This window comes from Arvicanthis niloticus, chromosome 8 (genome assembly GCF_011762505.2).
Source record: "Arvicanthis niloticus isolate mArvNil1 chromosome 8, mArvNil1.pat.X, whole genome shotgun sequence".
Lineage (NCBI taxonomy): Eukaryota > Metazoa > Chordata > Mammalia > Rodentia > Muridae > Arvicanthis > Arvicanthis niloticus.
Genome location: NC_047665.1, coordinates 39,538,027 through 39,554,095, shown reverse-complemented (window position 1 = coordinate 39,554,095; position 16,069 = coordinate 39,538,027). Strand labels below are relative to the sequence as shown.

The 16,069-nt window shown below is 41.4% G+C and overlaps 1 protein-coding gene across 1 annotated transcript; it reads right to left on the bottom strand.

The window, feature by feature from the left end:
* Positions 1–13,104: 13,104 nt before the first annotated feature.
* On the bottom strand, positions 13,105–14,007 carry LOC117713381 (putative vomeronasal receptor-like protein 4). Its single transcript, XM_034509596.1, has one exon. It carries the CDS (start codon positions 14,005–14,007, stop codon positions 13,105–13,107), a length of 903 nt encoding a protein of 300 aa, XP_034365487.1.
* Between the last annotated feature and the right edge of the window lie 2,062 nt (positions 14,008–16,069).

Genomic DNA, 16,069 nt, shown 5'->3' with positions numbered 1-16,069 from the left:
TTTTACTTCTTAGGTAGAAAAACATGTATCCAGGATGCAAAGATCTTTTCCAGAATGCAATAGCAATGCTAGATGTGGACCTGAGCAGCACATTCGCAATAATAGCATTTTCTGGTGTTCAAGAGGCAGAGTCGGATACGTGTCACGTTCCAGATCAGGCTCCTCAATCTCCCCTTTGTTCTACAGACTCTGGCATACTGTGTGTGCTCTCAAGGTGAGTCTGTTAACTGTTATTCAAAATGTAAAGTTTTAAGAGGGGTATGTTTTCCCTTTACACCAACAAAATTGACTTTTTTTAAGTGTGTGTGTATGTATGTGTGTGTATCTGTGTCTGTGTGTGTCTATATCTGTGTTTGTCTGTATCTGAATTACCTGTGTTAACTCTCAGCATAGCTGAATTGAACTCCAAGTTACTCCAACCAAACGTTCTTCACTGTTTCTTACTCTATTTTTTCATATTTTCCATCCAGCTTCTAAAGTCTGAGGCTCCTTCTTATTTGCATCTTGATCATTTTAACCATTTCTACATTTCATCTGGCTACAAAGCTTTAGAACTCCAATTTCTACATCATAATATTTACATTTTTTATACTAACCATTCTGTGATTTCACTCCATATAAATATTCACTAGTTGTTTTGCGAACATATTCCTCAGTGTCAAGTCAAATTGAATAACCATTCCAGATAGGGCCCTGCAATTAAAGTTTAATCATCAAAAATATGGGGAAAAATTCATATTACCCCTAGTTGCCACCAGAGTGGGTGTCTAGCTGAAACTTATGGTGCTTCCTAGGAGAAGGGGTAGCATAGTGCTGTGATCCCAGTGGATGACTTCAGGGCATCTGTGACTCCAGTGAGTGATCTCAGGGCATCTAAGGGAGCAAGGAACAGCTCTGGATCAGGGTTTGACTATGAGGTGAACAGGAAAATTGGACTAAGAACATGCCATATGCTGCCATGAGATGAGTGAAGTTTTGAGTTATGAGTCTTCAGTGTCAGCTGCGGTAACACAGTAACTTGGACTTTATTGCTGTGAACAGGGATTCCAACATCTAAGAGCTCATGCCTGCATTTGTCTCTGTGGGGCCTTTTGAACAGCAGTTGGGACACTTGGCTCTCAGCCTGCTTTTCCTCTAACTTGTTTATCAGGCAGGCTGCTTCGTTTTACATCTGTCCCAGGTAAATCCAGAGCTTAGACCTCTGCAGGATGTTATTCTTCATGTTCGGGAGCTCCATTATCATTCCTCAGGGATTTGTGGTAAACTTTGGGCACCTTTTCTAAAATAAGAGGAGTCTAGATGCTTCAGTGGCTCTATGGATTTGTGTGTTCTAAGTATTTAGAGTGCCTCTGTTCCCTGCTCTCCTTCCTGCTAAACTCACAGGATTATTTAAATGTGTATGTCCTGATGATCTCCCAGGTGACCTACATGACCTTCACTTTGTTTACAGCATTGGGTCCAGGTGGCCTCCTCACTCTGGAAATGTCAGTCATTGCCTTTCAACTGCTCCTCTGACAAAGAAGTAAGCGTTGCCTGTTTCAGTGCTTCCTAGAAATCACAATACCGTCCTAAATATCTGCACATAATGAAATATGCTCCAGATATTAATACCAAGCACATCAGCATTCATTAACATATTTAGAATAAAAATTAATCGTTCAGTCAATGATTGTAGTCTATAAAAACCCCTGCTATCAATTCTCTTTAGTTTTTGATAAAGAATAGTAATATTAATCTGTTGTTTAATGCTTGCTTTCCTGGGGATTCCTACTTTTCTAGACCTCTCTTCCCTTTTCCAAACTTCAAATCCTGTTTGAGAGCAGATTCTGATGTTCCAATTTGTGATTCCTTCTACTGATGTCCACTGTCATAGGAAGGAGAGGTGGCTCATCTTCCATGTTATCTTGGGAACTGCTACAGGAAATTAATTTAAACAACAGGATGTATATCTCTTTAGGTAGATGGATGATCCTAGTTTAGGTCTAACCTTCAAGAGGCTGAGGTAGGTTACAACCATTCACCCTGGTTTTCTAAAAAGATAAACAAGGAAGCAAACAACAAAGACTATTACTTTTTGGTACTTAGTGCTGAGCCAACACTAAGATGAGCTGTTTTAGGATGTGCTAGTTCACAGCCTGGATTCTTATAGCAGAAATTCTCAAGACTGTAATGATAATTGTACCTCTTAGTGGTTTACAGTTCTCCATTCCAGCTATGCATACAATGTGTATAATTGAGATGAGTGTGTTAGATATCATAGGATAGAATGGATAGATTTTAAGGATGGATACAGAAGGAAAATCTTCACATTGGGTGTTGTAAAATTATTGTAAAAGAAAACATGTGCCAATATTTGAAAACTGGAAATGCACATAGGTAATAAGTACAATCTTTATAAACACTTGTGACACTGTTGGAGTCACAATGCCTGCAAACATGGTCCTAAACATTGATGTTTAGTTTGTTTTTGTTTTGTCACCTTATTTATGAGACAGAGTTTCCCTATATAAACTACTGAAAAACGTTTAATATCTCAGACTCTCCACTGCTGATGTTATGGGAGTGTTTTATTAGTGTCTCAAGTTTTGATAGGCATCTGAAAATCTTCTCTTTCTTACTGATTCCTTAACAAACAAACAAACAAACAAACACAGATGGAGGTAACCTTAAGCAAAGACTCACCCAGGGCTCTGTCCTGACTCCAGCCTGAGGATGGATAGCTATCCTTCAGCCTTTCTGTGCCACTTATGTATCTCCAGGAACTTCCTCCTTTGATCTTTCTGGTCCCAGGAATCAGCCTTGTCAGAGTCAGAAGGAAAGTGGAGGATCCAAGGTTCACAGAGCCTTTCAAGTCTTCCCTGGCTTAGTCACAGAGACTTCAGCTTTAATGAAACTCTGCATGGCACAGCTGAGGGGATTTAAGATCTTACCTCCATGTACTCACCTGGACCTCTGTGGTGCAGACAGGCTATGGAGCAGCTCTGAGAAGGTGACACTTGCCACGTGATATTTGTACTGTCTGGATCTGTGGGGCTCTTGGCTGCCATCAGGTACTGCAGACTTTAGGTTTCATGTTGTCACAGTGTCAGGGGGAAGGAAGGCCACTGCAGGGCCTCAGTCCCTGAAATACAGCTTCCCTCTCTCCCACAGTTACAGCATGTTTTGCTCAGAAGTTATTTCCAGCTTAATTAGGGTTTAATTATTTTGAGAGGAAGGATGTGAGGTGAGGAAATAAACAACTAAACAAGTGTCTGTGTACTGTGCTTCCCTCATCTCCTGACTTGTTTTCACTGTCTCAAAGTTCCAGGCTGTGGCCTGGCTGGGGACTGACTTCTGTCACACAGGCCTTGCTTTTCCTTCTCAAATCCCTCATTAGACAGGAGTGAAACAAGTGATGCTCAGCACCCTGGGATTCTGCTTTTGTACAAAGTCCCAGACATGGATAAGGGCAAGTTTAGGGTCCTGTGTGCCAGTCGGTATTGAAGGTCCTTGCTGTAACGGATTGTTTATTTCTAACAGTGACCTTATTCTAAAAGCAATCCTTACTTATTATACAACTTCAACAAAACTAAAATTTATGTGTTATTTCATATATTTTTCAATCTAAGCCTTTGCTGCCCTGGATGCAAAGTAATGTAAATAAATGTGGGAGCAGAGCTGAGGTTCTTGAAGAGAAAGCAGCACTGGCTTGTCTGGGGGATGAGTTTGAGGTCACTTGTCTCCTCCGTGCCCTGTGTGATGGTGTCTCCATACATGTAAGTGCAGCTGAAACAACATAGAAGCTGAAGATGCTTCTTCTGTGTATGGAAGGGCAGCTGTTGAGGAAAGCAGGATTTCCACAACCTCTATTGGTTACAAAATTTATGTGCAGAGAAACTTAGCTGTACATTATATATGTAAAGGTAGATAGAACTTGACAAATCAAATAATTATCTTTGGTCAAACAAGAAGTGCTTTCCCCTGCTTGCTTTGCTATTTTGTTTAGAATATTTCTAAATTTCATGTTTATCTTTGAAGTATAAAGAAAAATAAAACAAGTTAAAGCTTATAGTGCTATGAATAGGTTGTTCAATAAAAGAAAAGAAAATATCACAAGGAGAGCCCTTCATGGAGTTTCCATTCTGGAGGAGTTCTTCAGGGAAAATTGTTCACCAGCAGACAGCACATGCTGTGGGATTCATGGAGCAGAAACAGCATATAGCCCATGGCACAGCCACAATTTCCTAAAACAAGAGCTGTTGGGGGCTGACTTTAGCAGAAAGTGGCTATCAGCTTTGCAGCCATCTTGAGCCATAAACCCTGACATGAAACTTGGATTACAATAGCTTACAACAGCTGAGCACACTCCGATAATCTTGGTTTAGATACCTTGGGTGTGTGAGATTAAAGGTGTGTGAGATTAAAGGTGTGTGACTTAAGAATGACCTAGAGATCAGATTTAGAGACAAGACCTAAGGGCATGATTATAGGTGTGACCAAAAGGCATGGCTTAGAAGTGAGACATATAAAAGGCAGAGGCAGACAGATATCAGGGAATCAGACAGAGGAGACAGAAGAAGACACTTCAGAGAGTACAACTTGGAGTACAACTTGGAGTAGGAATTAGGCATTAGGTAGCAGGCACTTGGAAGAGAACTTGGAAGAAGTAAATTGGAACTTGGAGGCACTAGGAACTAGGACATGGGAGTTAGACTAAGAAGAGAGACTGAAGAATAAACGGGATTGAATCACACTCTGTCTGGTCTCCATTCCTCATGACTGCCCTCACCCTCTCTCTTGCTGAACCCCGACCTGTGGACTGGAGTGGCAGCTTGGACTGGGATACAGTGGCCACCAAATGCGGGGCAGCCCGGGCCTCAACATTTTGCTCGGGCCGCGACATTTTTGGCCACCCGAACGTGGGGCTACTGTGGTTCCCAACATTTTTTTGGTGCTCAATGAGAGAGCCAGTGAGGGATGTTACTGGAAGAAGGATCTGTTGATTGTCACAGGAATCTGCCACATCGAGAAAGGTAAGGAAATGGGACAAGAAATTAGTCAACCTGAATCTAACTCTCTGTTTTGGTTTGCTTCGAGAAAGGTAATGAAAATGGGACAAGAAAATAGCCTGAATTCAACTCTCTGTTTTGGTTTTGTTTGCTGCTCACATGTGTTAATTTTCTGCTTTTGTTCTTGAATGGTGTCTTTTTTGTTCAAAATAAAAAGAAGTGTAAGTTAGAATCCAAAATACAACAAAGGTTGATGACAATTTGTCAGAGCCAGATTGTGCTGGCCAAGAGGAAGAGGAAGTCAAATTTTATGATGCTGAAATGCCCTATATGTCTCCACCCCCAAGTGCTCCCCCAATGGAGACAATGGTTGTAGATCCCATAAGGGAGTTACAGGAAAAATATCTGTTCTTAAACAACAAATAGAGTTAGAAAAAGAGTATCAGGGCTTAAGTAATCAGTTACAGAAATTAAGGACAGGGAAGAGGTCTCGAGACGCCAACTGCGAAAATCCCCCAGATTTTCAAGTTCCTCAACCCGGTGTCCAAAGGCAGTCCCTATCCTCTAGCCTTAGTTCAGCTACAGATCAGCCAGAGGGGGGAAATGCTGAGGCTTTTCCTGTATCAGAGACCAGAGACAATCAAGGGATTTTTGGAGACATCACACAGGGTTTAATTTTCAAATTATTAAAGAATTAAAAAATGCCGTATCTCAATACGGTGCCACTGCTCCCTTTACTCTTGCAATTCTAGAGTTTGTGGCAGAGGAGTGGCTGACTCCTAGTGATTGGAATATGTTAGTGAGAGCAGTTCTTAGTGGTGGTGACTATCTTATTTGGAAATCAGAGTATGATGAGAATTGTAAAGAGACAGCTAGGAGAAACATTCAGGCAGGCAATGGTTGGTCCTTTGATGCCTTAGTAGGAGAAGGGCAATTTGCTTCTAGTGATAACCAGATGCAATATGATCCAGGTTTATATGCTTAAATTCAAAATGCAGCCATGAAGGCTTGGCATAAACTTCCAGTAAAGGGAGACCCTGGTGCATCTTTAACAACAGTCAGGCAAGGGCCTGATGAGCAATTTTCTGACTTTGTTCATCAATTAATGACAACAGCAGGGAGGATTTTTGGTAATGCAGAGGCAGGTGTAGATTATGTGAAACAACTTGCATATGAAAATGCTAATCCTGCCTGCCAAGCAGCCATTAGACCCTACAGGAAAAAGACAGACCTTACAGGGTATATCAGACTTTGTTCTGACATAGGTCCCTCTTACCAACAGGGCTTAGCTATGGCAGCTGCCATGCAAGGACAATAAGTAAGAGATTTTTTGGCAAGTAAAGACAGAAAGGCATGTTTTAAATGTGGTAAGCCTGGACACTTTGCAAGAGATTGCAAGGTAGAAAATGAATTAAGCCAGAGACAGCCCAGAAAACAGCCTGGGCTCTGCCCACGTTGCAAACGTGGAAGGCATTGGGCTAGTGATTGTAGGTCTAAACAAGATGCACAAGGTAACTCCCTTTCCCATAATCAGGGAAACGGGAACACGGGCCAGCTTCAGGCCCCGAACCGACACAAGACAAAACAGGCTTATGGAGCAGTCAGTGTCATACCAGCAAATACCAATCCCTTTGTGAACTCAGTCGAGCAACACCGGGAAGCACAGGACTGGACCTCAGTTCTGCCACCCACACAGTATTAACCCCAGAAATGGGACCTCAGGCCTTACCTACTGGAGTGTTTTGACCGCTCTATCCAAATGTGTTTGGCCTGATAGTGGGAAGAAGCAGTGCTACTATGCAGGGACTACAAATTTTTCCTGGAGTTATAGGTAATGATTATCAGGGTGAGATTAAGGTAATGGCACAGACAATTCAGAATATAGTCACCATTCCTACAGGAAAGAGGATAGCTCAACTATTGTTACTTCCATTGTACCCTACTAATCACAAATATAAGAATCCTAAAAGAGGGGATCAAGGCTTTGGTTCCTCTGATGCATATTGGGTACAGCCCATAGTTAAACAAAAACCTATGATGAAACTATGGCTGGATGGAAAGGCATTCCAAGGCTTGGTTGACACAGGAACTGATGTGACTATCCTAAAACAAAGTGATTGGCCTGCCACCTGGCCTCTTACCCCAACCTTAACCAATTTAAGGGGTATTGGCCAAAGTCAAAACCCACTACAAAGCTCTAAGGTGCTGACGTGGAAAGATAAAGAAGGAAATACAGGAAATATACAACCCTATGTCATCTCAGGCCTACCCATTAATCTCTGGGGCAGAAATCTGTTATCCCAGTTGGGATTGATTGTGTGCAGCCCTAATGAAGTAATCATAGCTCAAATGATAAACCCTGGATTTTCCCCCAGGGAAAGGATTAGTAAAAAGTGAAGAAGAGATTATCTAACTTGGATGGGGCCGGGCAGTGGTGGCGCACGCCTTTAATCCCAGCACTTGGGAGGCAGAGGCAGGCAGATTTCTGAGTTGAAGGCCAGCCTGGTCTACAGAGTGAGTTCCAGGTTAGCCAGGGCTACCAGGTCCTCTCTCTGAAGGAAATACCAAGGCAGAACTAGCTACTTGTATAGCTGCAGTGACTTTATCAGATCTGCCATCTAATTTGAATCAGGCCATAAAGGCCCATGAGTTACATCACCTTAATTCTAAAACTTTAAAAGGTATGTTTAAAATTACCAGAGAACAAGCTAGACAAATTGTTAAACAATGTCAATCATGTGTTAAACTTTTACCAGTTCCTCATTTGGGTGTAAATCCAAAGGGACTGATACCAAACAGTATCTGGCAAATGGATGTTACTCATTATAATGAATTTGGCAAGCAAAAATATATAATGTATGTGTAGACACATACAGTGGTCTCATTTATGCAACATTACAAACTGGAGAAGCAAGCAAGCATGTGATTGCTCATATGCTTGCTACAATCGCTGTAATGGGTGTGCCTAAACAGATAAAAACTGGCCCAGGTTATACAAGCTCCAGTTTCCATCAGTTTTGTGAAAGATTGGGAATACTACACAAAACGGGTATTCCATATAATCTACAGGGCCAAGGTATGGTAGAAAGGGCACACCAAACCATTAAATGTCAATTTGAAACATTAAAAAGGGGGAATGGTACCCTACCAAGGGATCCCCCAGAAATATCCTTCATAATGCACTCTTTATTTTAAATTTTTAAACTTTAGATTCTGAAGGAAAATCTGCTGCAGATAGATTCTGGCATCCTGATACAAAAAGAATTTTGCAACAGTCCTCTGGAAAGACCCATTAACTGGAACCTGGAATGGGCCAGATCCAGTGCTTATCTGGGGAAGAGATTCTGTTTGCATATATTCCCAAACTGCAGATGCTGCACATTGGCTGCCAGAGAGACTGATTAAGCAAATAAACAACAATAACAAATCCAGGGAGGAAAAACCCCCTGAGAAGCGCATTTTTTCTTCACAGGAAACATGAAAATGCTTCACAATTGCCTTCAAACTGGAACAGATCCATGCGTAAACCTGACCTGAGAAGTTATCAGTGCTGAAGGAGACATCACCACCTGAATCTCCAGGGTGGCTCTATTGGACTCTTGATTCAGGTGTTGTTAAGTCTCTTGTCTTTTGGGTCCATGTGGTTCAACAAACTGATGGCTTTTGTATGAGATACTATTCAAATGAAACCCACACAAGTCCATTATTACAGGCTGGAAGTAAGGGATTGCAAAACCTCTGTCATCAAGACTGACGAGGTATATCCCCTAACTTATGCGCTAAGCCAGATAGTCAGTGACGGGTAAGAGAGCATACGAGACCCTTGCCCCTAAAAGAAGGGAGGCCTCACCATTCTAAGACAGGAGCTCAACCAATGGCTGTTGAGTACCCAAGGATGGGAAAGGGAGGCTGGGGTCCTTTGTTCCAACCTAGGACAGGCACAGTTTCTGTAAGTTTTCCCAGCCTTCTCTTTAAAAAAAAAAAAAAATTTAAAAAGGGGGACCTGTTGGGGGCCGACTTTAGCAGAAAGCAGCTATCAGCTTTGCAGCCATCTTGAGCCATATACCCTGACATGAGACTTGGATTACAATAGCCTACAACAGCTGAGCACACTCCGATAATCTTGGTTTAGATACCTTGGGTGTGTGAGATTAAAGGTGTGTGAGATTAAAGGTGTGTGACTTAAGAGTGACCTAGAGATCAGATTTAGAGACAAGACCTAAGGGCATGATTATAGGTGTGACCAAAAGGCATGGCTTAGAAGTGAGACATATAAAAGGCAGAGGCAGACAGATATCAGGGAATCAGACAGAGGAGACAGAGAAGAAGACACTTCAGAGTACAACTTGGAGTACAACTTGGAGTAGGAATTAGGCATTAGGTAGCAGGCACTTGGAAGAGAACTTGGAAGAAGTAAATTGGAACTTGGAGGCACTAGAAACTAGGACATGGGAGTTAGACTAAGAAGAGAGACTGAAGAATAAACGGGATTGAATCACACTCTGTCTGGTCTCCATTCTTCGAGTCCCCTCTCTCTTGCTGAACCCCGACTGGTGGACTGGAGCGGCAGCTTGGACCAGGATACAGTGGCCTCCAAACGAGGGGCAGCCCGGGCCTCAATATTTTGCTCGGGCCATGACATTTTTTGGCCGCCCGAACGTGGGGCTAGTGTGGTTCCCAACAAAGAGCCATAAAAATGAGAAAAATTCACTTTATTATTCAGCCTTATGTGTTTAGTGTTTTGCCTGCATGTATGTTTATGCAGCACATGTGTGTATTTCCCATAAGGGCAGAATCAGGATTTGGATCTCCTGGAAGTGGAATAACAGATGGCGGTCAGCTCCTATATGGGTGCTGGGTAATAAACCTTCAGCCTCTACATGAGCAGCAAGTGCTCTTATCCCAGTAACCATACCTCCAGCCTCTATTATAGACGTTTTTTTGTTAGATAGTCTAAGGTTCAGGATGTGGGTGTATATTATTTTTTCCATTAACATAACTTTACACACATCTCGAGATGTGTGTGTGTGTGTGTGTGTGTATGTGTGTGTGTGGTGTGTGTCCATCATGTATATTTTCTATGTCTGGTGTTTGTGAGTTTCTGTCTTATATGTCTATGCGTGTGTTTGTATGTGTGTTTGTATGTATAGGGGGTGGGGATGGGAAAGGGTGCTCATTGATGCCAGAGTTAGACCATTGGAGTCCTTAGAACCTGAGTTACAGGAGGTTTTGGGCTATCTGACATGTGGCTAAAAACCAATCTCAGGTTCTCCACAAGAGTAATGAGTATTCTTAACCACTTAGCAACCTCACCAGAACTTTCTTTTTCTATGTATCTTTTTTAGGGTTATTCTGGAGTTTCTTTTACTTCCTTGATGACCACTGTTCAAAACATTTTTCTCAGTCCAGAATATATTTGGGTTTCATGCCAGCCAAATTAATATATTTATAATTTTTTTATTGCCAGTGTTGAGAAACATGACCCTGACCAATAAGCAAAGTAAACCTCCTTTCTTTACAGTTAGCCTGTATCAGATGTTTAATTACAGTAAGAGAAATAGATTAATAGACAGTATGATCACAGGCTTATTATCACATTCCTTGTCCTTTGATGGCTACTCTGTATTGTTGTTGATGAAGAAATTCACAATTGCTTGAGTAGGTGATTAAAAGGATGTTTAAAAAATAGACTGCTGAGAACCCAGTTAGAAAAAAATGAATGCTCCAGGAAGGTAGACTATCTTTGGTATTTATTCAGTTCTGCATTATGAGCCTCTGAAAAGCTTCCTGTCACAAGGCAGATGCTAATCACTGTGAAATGAGTAAGTGATCGTGCAGAGATAAAGTCTTGACCTCAGAAGGAGAGGCTGCTTGACAGTTGCATTCCTTCATCTCTGACACTTCTGCTGATGGAGGACCATCTATAAATCTCTAGGATTATGTAGTATTCAGACTGTGCATCAGCCCTAGAAGTTTCATTTGCTAGCCAGGTATACTTTAAAAAGTTCAAAATTTTCCCATCCCAGGGAGATGCATACATTCCCAAGAGAGCCTTCCTCTTTACTTAGTTGCTTTGAGTCTATAGATTGTACTTTAATTATCCTTTACTTAGCAGCTAATATCCATTTATAATTGAATACATATCATATTTGTCTTTCTAGACGTGACCTACCTCATCCAGGATGATTTTCCTTGTTCCATTCATTTGTTTGCAAATTTAATAATATTTTTTTTCGTAACAACTTAAAGAGGGGGAGGAAGGATTGTAAGAGCCAGAGGGATCAAAGACACCAAGAGACTCACAAAATCAAGCAGGGTTCATAGGAGCTCACAGAAACACAAGCAGCCATCAGAGATTTGGCATGAGTCTGTGCTAGGTTCTCTGCATACATGCTGTGGTTGTTTAGTTTGGTATGTTTCTGGGACTCTACACAGTGAAAGTAAAGATGTCTCTGATTCTTTTCCCTGCTTTTGGGACCCTTTCCTTCTACTGGATTGTGTCATTAAGCCTTTATCTAAGGGTTTGTGCTTAGTCTTGTTATATCTTTTATGCTGTGTTTGGTTGATGGGAGAGGCCTGTGACAAATAGGAAATGCTGGGTGTTTCCCTGACATGGTAACCATGGAAGCACATTGAGGGACTATACATGTGGACAACTCTTATTTACTCCTTCTTTATTTGCTTCATGGGAATGGAATCATCTTTGGGATGACTGCAGTGTCTTGAGGACCTGGAGTAAGGATGATTTCTGGACTCTTGGGGTCCTCCTGGTCCTGAGGCTGCGGAGGTCACAAGGCTCCCAGTGTCCTGCCACTTCTCATGGACATGCTGCTGGGATTCCAACAAGCAGATCTTCTCTGCACCCTCACTACTTTGATCTTTTTTTCTTCAGCTCAACAAGGTGTTTCTGCACAGTATCAGGGAAGATGGGGTCGAAATGCAAGCGGGCAAGGAGGCCTAGCAAACACATAGATGTTCAAGAGAGACCATTGTTGAGTGACTGGAAGTGAGAAGTGGAAGGTCCAGTGTTTATAATCTATGATGAAGGTTTTAACATACCAATGTGCCAGTGAGTCCTGGGCTGCGGTATGAGTGTACACAGAACCTGAAAAGCATCATTTCTGAGAGTCCATTTTCCAGAGCTTCTTGTACTAGCACTATAAGTTCTAACCCAGTTATAATTGGGCAACATCATTGACATGTTATTTTTCATTCTGGAATCTAGCAGTGTCACAGAATTGGTGACCAAGTCTGCTGTGCTGTAGTGGCCATGGTTGTCTCACTGTCATCTTCAATCTGCAGTACTAGCTCACCTCAGATGAGGGGCACTTCCTCATCTCCACTTGTGATGGCTTATATATGCTTGGCTCAGGGAATGGCACCCTTAGGAGGTGTGGCCTTGTTGGAATAGGTGTGTTCACCATGGATGTGGGCTTAAGACCCTTACCCTAGCTGTCTGGAAGTCAGTCTTCCATGAACAGCCTTCAGATGAAGAAAGAACTCTCAGCTCTGCTTGTACACCTGCGTGGGTGCTGCCATGTTCCTTCCTTGAGGATAATGTACTGAACCTCTGAACCTGTAAGCCAGCCATAATTAACTGTTGTCATTTATAAGACTTGCCTTGGTCTTGGTGTCTGTTCACAGCAGTAAAACACTAAGACACAACCTAACTATTTTTTTTTCCATGCTCTGTCTTTGGAAAAAACGCAATAGTAATTTCTGACAGAAGCTTTACCTTCAGCATTTCCCAGGTGCAAATAAAGGGATAAATAACATGATAGAGATGATGGAATAGGAAGATGGTAAAAATCCATTTTCCATCTTCCTTGAAACCCTCAATAGGTCTTAAGATTGTGCAGTACCAGAGTGCTTTAGAAAAGGAAATCTATTACCATAATATTTGATACTTAATAGTGATAAATAGAATATTAAGGCAAATGATAGTTTGGTAAGGAATGCTCAAGACCGGCTTGTGTCGCATACAGACTGCCAGTTCAACCTATGCTGCACAGCAAACATTATGTTGCCACATCTAAAATTCATTATGGAAAAGCAATTTATAAAGAATATACCTTTAGCTCATAGAGATTAGATGTAGAATATATGTCTATACTTCTTATTGGGCATGCAAGACATGAGGAACACGAACATCTCTGCTGATCAGAACATAGGGGCTGAAACTAGCATAACCAAGTTCTAAAAATGTTTTCATATTTAGTGAACTAGAATCATGTGTCACTGAAAAACCTGTGTAGAAAGAGAGAATAAAATCTACCAAATAGAAGAAAAGAAAACAGGTCATAAGAATGAGAATGTTCCATGTAGCTCTGATTTCTGGAGGGGAGTTCTTTGCAAACCTGGAGCTATAAAGGTAGAGGACACGCTTGTGGTGCTTATACAGATGGAGAGCCATGGAGCCACTGCTCCAGCCCATGAGACTCTGAAAGATAACATCACGAAGAGCCATGAGAGAGAGGAAAAGCCACTTGATGATATGTCCTGATTGGAGCATATAGCAGTGGCCAATGAACTTGGCAGCCACAGACCTGTTCAAGCCACTACCTGCTTTGATGTAGGAGAGCAAGTTGGAGCTTATGAGAACATTGACAATCCAAAAGACAAGGAGAAAGGGAAGAACTTGGCATGCTGTTTGTGGTTTGAGTTTTGTCCAAAGGGTGATCCTGGGACTGATGGTGAAAGCCTGGGCCACGCTGAGGAGACAGGTAGTGCAGATGGAGAGGCCCCGTGCCATCCTTGACAAATAAACTACAACTTTACAGCCAATATCTCCTAGGAAGTTTCTGAAATAGAACACAGTGGCTATATCTCTGATCCCTGTTGTACAAATAATGATCATATTAGAAAATGCCAAATGGATGACAATAAGGTCAACAGGCTTTTTCTCAGTCCTCAAGGCAGGCATGTATAGATTTTTCAAAAATATTAGGGCATTTCCCAGAATTCCAGGTCCAATAAGAGAAAGAAAGATTATTGTGTGGATAATATTATTCCAATTCATCTTCTGACTTTATGCACAACACTAGGATAAGTCTTCTCAGAAACACATGTAAGATTTTCTGTTTATTCTGATGGAAATAATGGTGTCAGCGATGTAAATGCATGTGTTTCTTTCCTTGAGGCTGCCAGATCACAGTCTTTGTTTTTCTGGTTGGTTTGTTTTTCTTCCCCGTGGAAATGATGATGTCTACAATCAGGGCATAAGCCTGACAGTTTCCTGCCTTTCACAATGATCCTTCATCCCTCAAGTTCACATGACCATGCTTTTCCCAGACAAAAGCTAATGCATGGCATCAGTTTGGCATTTTAAACCAACACAGTCCTGAGGATTGGCCTGGCAGGCTCCTTCCTCTCTCTTCATCTCACCCAGTGTGAGCTCAGGCTACTGCATTGTGCTGGGCTTCCTTCTAATCTTTTAACTGCCCCAATGCAACCATCACTTAAATGTTGTTTAACTATATAAGGTTGCAGCTCCTCAAAACTTTGCTCTTGGTCAAGTGGATCAGGTTCTCAGGTGAAATGATATGGTATCTCCTCTTCCCAGGCCCCTCGACCATAAATTACACACAGGTTAATGACTTAGTCAGGGTTTGAAAATCTAGATTAATAGCCTCAACATGGGACTAACTGTGGTAGAAATTGTGTTCCCAGTACTCATGAGTGGAGTTATAGTAAAAGTCATTTCCTTTTGACTTCTATTAATCCCGTTTTTACCCTTTCTTCTGGGAACACTTCCCCTAATAAAACTCCAGCAAAACTGTTCTTGTAGAGTCTTAACAAAGGCATGTTTTTCTGATTATCTTAAGATGGTTTAGTCTAGTGATGGTTTTAGTCAGAACCAACATCAGTCTAACCAGTCTAACAGGATGGGAAAGTCCGAGCCTTAGGACCCAGTTTCTGTTCTGTTTTTTTCCCTCCTGACCGCCATGGAATGTTACTTGCCTTGAGTTGGGAACGTTTGCATTGATACCTGTAAATGTATTCATCCTTTTAATTTATGTAAGGTTTTTTTGTACTCAATTCTTTAAGAAATGACAAATTTTGGCTTTCTACTGTTCAGTGAGAACATTAGGCCCCAGCAACATTGTGTAAAGAAAAATAAAAGTGCTGCAGTAGCTGAAGAAAAAAAAAGAAATCCCTCAGCCTGCCAGACTGCCCCAGTATCTCACACTGGAATGTAATCTCTTTATGAATGGTATAGTAGTTTCTCTATTTTTGTTTCTTTCTTTTTTTTTACTTTGTTTATTGCAGTAAAAAATGAGGCATTGAAGCTGAAGCTTATTCCGTTTGTATCACCCCTCACAAAACACATAGAACTTCACACAACAACCTTAATTTCTATTTGTCAACCACAATTTGACATCTTATCCACATCAAAATCAGTTTTGATTTACTTTGAAACCCTCCCAAAGACAACATTGTAAAACATAATGGTTTTAGTCAGAACCAACATCAGTCTAACCAGTCTAACAGGATGGGAAAGTCCGAGCCTTAGGACCCAGTTTCTGTTCTGTTTTTTTCCCTCCTGACCGCCATGGAATGTTACTTGCCTTGAGTTGGGAACATTTGCATTGATACCTGTAAATGTATTCAAATGTAATACATTTACATTGATACATGTAAATGTGTTCAAAGATTATAGGTTGCTCGAGGAAACTTGGTTTAAAACTACACTTTAATCACAGATCTGAAATGACAAAGCAATTTGCAGAAACATTTGAGTTGGGATCTTTCCTGAGGCTTGATAAAACTCAGTATCAGGGAGAAGACAATGTTGATATTGATGCTTACATTTTCACAGGAATATGTGCTATATTATCCAGGGCTGATCTTTGCTCATCCCCCATGCCTCACCTGCTTAGAGCTTTATGACTTAAACTTTCCCTGCCCTCAGAAGGCCTTGCTGCCTATGTATCTTCTCCCTTCCTTTACTGGGCAGTGACAGGCCTGAGAGACACTGGTTTGTATGTTTTATGTAAGTATTAGCATAGTGTCTGTTCAAAGATTATAGGTTGCTCGAGGAAACTTGGTTTAAAACTACACTTTAATCACAGATCTGAAAT

What these genes read in the sequence shown, in the direction of transcription:
- LOC117713381 (XM_034509596.1), bottom strand. Translation starts at nt 14,007, where the DNA reads ATGAATTGGAATAATATTATCCACACAATAATCTTTCTTTCTCTTATT.